This window comes from Montipora capricornis, chromosome 10 (assembly GCF_036669925.1).
Source record: "Montipora capricornis isolate CH-2021 chromosome 10, ASM3666992v2, whole genome shotgun sequence".
Classification (NCBI taxonomy): Eukaryota; Metazoa; Cnidaria; class Anthozoa; order Scleractinia; family Acroporidae; genus Montipora; species Montipora capricornis.
The window spans coordinates 7786782-7791781 of NC_090892.1; the positions used below are offsets into that span (position 1 = coordinate 7786782).

Here is a 5000-nt window from a genome sequence, read left to right on the forward strand (position 1 = left end):
GTCAGCTCTTTGAAGCCGCCGCAGCCCCAACTTCTGCACTAGTCAATCTTGTTTTCTCTTGTCAAACTGGTTTTTCCAGTGCGAGCATCCTTTTAGTGATAAAACCGACATATTTATAAAAATTTGGTTTTATCAACGGAGTTGATAATGTAAATTGGCCACCGTACAGAGATTCTAAAAGCTGACGTTTCGAGCGTTAGCCCTTCGTCAGAGCGAATCGAGGGATAATGGGTTACGTGTAGTTTTTATAGTAGAGTAGGAGCTACGCTATTGGTGGTAACATGGCAACGTGAAAAATAGGAATATATTAGTTAAATAAAAAGCGTTCGTTAATACCGTGAGGATTAAGGGTGCCGATTTGAAAGATGAATTTTTGTTCCAGATTCTTGCGGCTTTCCGTAGTACCTAGATGTAGGGAAAGGCCGCAGATAGCCATGTGTTTTTTGGAGTGGTTAGGCAGATTAAAATGGCGAGCGACTGGCTTAGATGCATCCTTGTCAATGTTCTTTTCAACATCGCGAAGGTGTTCGCGGAATCGGTCACCTAGTCGTCTACCTGTCTCACCAATGTATAATTTATTGCATAACGTGCAAGTTATGCAATAAATGACATTTGCGGAGGTACATGTGAAACGATCGGTGATCTTAACAGATCGCTTAGGTCCCGATATCTTGCTAGTGTTAACAATGAAAAGACAAGTTTTGCATCGTGAGCGCGCGCATTTAAAAGTGCCGGGTAGCTCGTTAGTTTTGAGCATGCTTCTAACTAAAAAGTTGCATACGTTTTTGTCGCGTTTGAATGAAATAAGTGGTGGTTGCGAAAAGATTCTACCAGTCTCGGGATCATTTTGGAGTAATTTAAAATTACTAAGAATGATGCTTTTGACTGCGTGATTATGAGGATGGAAAGTGAGGGTGAATGGAATTCTGTCATTCTTATATTTTTGTGTCGTTTGTAGTGATGACTGTCGATCAAATTGTTGGGCGCGATGATGGCCCGCTTTGACCACAGAGACAGGATAGCCACGTTTTTCGAAGAACTGGCACATCTCCTCTGATTTGCTGGAAAAATCGGAGTCATCACTACATAGACGTCGAAGTCTAAGAAATTGAGAATAAGGAGTGGAGTTCTTGACATGTGATGGATGTGACGATGAATACAACAAATAACTGTGTGAATCGGTAGGTTTGTAGTGCACACTAGTACATAGCACGTTGCCTCTAATAGAAACTTTGATATCTAGGAAAGCCAATGAAGTTTCCGAAATTTCCCAGGTATATTTAAGAGCCGGATGAAAAGAGTTGACGGAGGTTATAAATTGATCGAGTTCTTCTCTGCTGGATGAAATAGCGCCGATGCAGTCGTCGATGTAGCGGCCGTAGAGTTCAGGTTTGGGGCCGTTGTACTGATTAAAAAATTGGTGTTCAACATATCCTACAAAAAGATTGGCATAGCTAGGTCCCATTCTTGTGCCCATCGCTACACCATTAATTTGTTTGTATAGTTGCCGGCGAATGAAAAACAGTTAAGCGTTAAAACTAGTTCGGCAAGGCGGAGGAGCGTTTCCGAGCTAGGTTCTTTGACAGTGCGTTGATCGAAAAAATGTTTAAGTGCTTGAAGACCTTCGCTATTAGGAATGACTGTGTATAGAGATGTAATGTCCATGGTGAAAATAAGTTTGTCTTGGCCGGAGAAATTGAAATCGCGGAAAATTTGTAGTGCGTGTGTACTGTCTTTAATGTATGATGGCAAAGATTTGACGATAGGCGTCATAATCCTGTCTAAGTAGCTAGAAATGAGTTCGGTGGGGCAACTACAGGCAGAAACGATAGGGCGACCTGGGTTGTTGGGTTTGTGAATTTTAGGCAAAAAGTAAATGCACGAAGTTCTAGGGGTGTTGATGATGAGATTAGTGGCAGTGTCCGGTAATTCTTGATTAACTATAAGATTTTGAATGGTGTCTTTGACAAGTTTTTGATTGACAAGTTTTTGATTGAGCTCGCTATACCATGAAAAAAGATAGCGGCGAGATCTGCTTGAAGCCAAGCTTTTAGGCCTAAGGTTCGAAACTGTATCCTGGCAACATGCAGCGCATGCTTAATAAAGATCTTACTCGATTCATGCAGAGTCTTTCTCGAGAACGCCAAAATTGAGCAAGCAAAAGAAAGGCTCTGCTAGTAGGGTGACTGGAACCAAAATCGATTTCCCCAGGATTTCAGTCATACATTTACTGAAATTTTCTGTACTTCCAAGAAAAACAAAGTAATATTAAAGTAATAGCCATTTGGGAATCACCCTGCGAGCAGAGCCTCCTTTTGTCTTTTTCTTTACTGAGGAGGAGAAAAGGAGGCTCTGCCTGAATCGCATCAACTCTTTGAAGCCGCCGCAGCCCGAACTTCTAGACTAGTCAATCTTGTTTTCTCTCGTCAAACCGGTTTTTCCAGTGCGAGCGTCCGTTTAGTGACAAAACCGATGGTTATAATTGAGCCCGCTGTACCATGAAAAACCAAGATGACGGCGAGATCTAGCATATTAGGCTTGGGTTCGAGACTGTATCCTGGCAACATGCAGCGCATATTCAATAAAGATCTTACTCGATTCATGCAGAGCAAAAGAAAGGCTCCGCTAGGAGGGTGTTTGGGAATAAGCCTTTAAGGTGTGCAACCCATCTATTTTCGGACAGAAATAAAGCAACTCTTGCAACATTGAATACATGGTATCTTCATCCAAAGCTTTGACAAAACCCATGCTTCCATAGCAACAAAACTTGCCCTCAATTTGGGAACCAATTAAAACTATAACAATAATAATTATTACAACTCGCCAATATATGTTTACCTGAAGTCTCAACCAGTCTAACCTCATACTTTCAAAGTCGAAAGTATCTCCAGCTTCAACTGTTGAAAAAAAAAAAAGCAAAAAAGGGAACTCGTTTATGGAAATAATATCTACTCTGAAATAACTGACAGAACTATCCACTGTAGGAAAGGAAAAGAAGGGAGCTTTTTTTAAGGTCGTGTTCTATTGGGATCAACCGTTTCAACTGCATCCGGTTTAGGTTGAAGTGGTTGAGGTTTCCAGTTAGAACATTTTTCCAACCGTTTTCGGTCGAAACGCGGTATCTTCTGGGAATAATTACTACCAGACGTCTCAGCGTTGACAAGTTGAGGGAAAGCAACACGACAGGAGCCCGCGGCAGACTTTAAATAGCCCACGTAAACGACAGCGGTCGCTGCCAATGCTTTTTCAACCGTTTCAACCAAGTTTGATGCCGGTTGAAAAAGCTGATCAGCCAAACCAACCGAAAACGGTTTTTTCCGAATAGAACACTAATAGACCCAACCAACTAAAAACGGTTGATCCCAATAGAACACGACCTAAGTGTCTAATCGTTCTAGCGCTGAAACACTAATTGGTTTTTAAGGAGAGGGGAAAACCGGAGTACCCGGAGAAAAACCTCTCGGTGCAGCGTAGAGAACCAACAAACTCAACCTACATTTGAATGAAGGGGTAGTTTCTAAAGAAACTGTGGTGCTGCGTCGGCGGGGAAGTAGTATACAAAAATTTGGTTTTATCAACGGAGTTGATAATGTAAATTGGCAAATTCGCTCTGACGAAGGGCTAACGCTCGAAACGTCAGCTTTTAGAATCTCTGTACGGTGGCCAATTTACATCATCAACTCCGTTGATAAAACCAAATTTTTGTATTCAACCTACATTTGACGCCAAGTCTGGGAATCAATCCCGGCCACATTGGTGGGAGGCGAGTGCTCTCACGACTGCTCCATCCCTGCACCCCCAGGGAAAAAGATAAATCCTACTATAACACTCAGAAAGCTGTGGTCAGTGGTGGCATTCACAGTTGTTATGACCGATCAACTCAACTTACCTTGTTTAACACTCAGCTGAGACAAGTCATCGATAAAAGCCGTCATGATCATGGAAATGTCGTCAGAACAAACTGAAATTTTCTATTAAGAGAAAACGTATGTCACCGGTTTTTTCAGGGAAACATAAAGTTCAGTATGGCAAAACCAAAACAAAATAACAAAGTAAATTGTTGTTTTGACCCTACGTGCTGCAAGACCACAGCAAGTGTCCTTGTACATGAGCATGTACTGTAACAAGTATGGGTAATCAAATGGTGATGAGTGAAATTAGGGAATAATTTCACATGCATTTTGTCCAAAATCAAATAATTTCCTGAACCTTTGGGTGAAAGGCTCAGGAAATTATTTGATTTTGAACAAAACGCAAGTGAAATTATACCTAATTTCACAAGTATACCCTTTGATTAGCTATTTATATCATGGGTGACAAATTACTTCTTAACTTTCAAACCTGGATGCCATTTTGGCACTGAAGGAAAAGCTGCCACGGCAACATTGTAATTTCACATTTTGTTTTACAAATTAACACTGATCAGAAATTTCGCACCAAACTTAAGGAGCAATTTGTCACACATGTTATTATGTCAGAAATACCAGCAGAGTACAAACTGTTACAAACATTGTTGAGATTCCACAGACCTGGACAACTTCCTTGAGCAGGGTAACATCAAAGCCAGCCAAGTATTGGACAAAGTACCGCTGCAAGACTGATACATACTTCTGCACCATACCTTGGTCAGAGAAAAAAGGAACGTCACTAAAAACATAGCACGTGTACATAGTTATCAGACTGGTTTCTTTGAGCATTACAAAACCAATAAGAATAATTAATTTATAGAAATAAAAGCACATACACGTACAGTACATGTTTTATAAGAATTGCCACATTTTAGTTTTAGCTTGTGATTGGGTGACAAAGCAGCTTTAGAAGCAATGCTTTTTACTAATAAGCAAAGGCTGCGTACAAGCAGGTAAAATTAATGATAAAAGTGAATCAATGACCTTTCGACATCCTCACGAAACCATTTTTCAAGTTCAAAAAATAATAATAATGATAAGAACAAAACCATCAGAAATGATTCACATACTGAATAATTCATTCTAAAAGCA

General features: G+C 40.5%; 1 protein-coding gene across 1 annotated transcript in view; it reads right to left on the reverse strand.

Annotated features, from left to right (window-relative positions):
* Nucleotides 1-5000, reverse strand: part of LOC138018795 (nck-associated protein 1 homolog) — a 46100-nt gene that overhangs the window by 28279 nt on the left and 12821 nt on the right. The window contains exons 15-17 of the mRNA XM_068865473.1: nt 4530-4621; nt 3890-3971; nt 2839-2897 (exon numbers count right to left, since the gene is read on the reverse strand). Of these exons, the coding sequence (XP_068721574.1) occupies nt 2839-2897; nt 3890-3971; nt 4530-4621 (233 nt within the window). The remainder of the gene's footprint in view (nt 1-2838; nt 2898-3889; nt 3972-4529; nt 4622-5000) is intronic.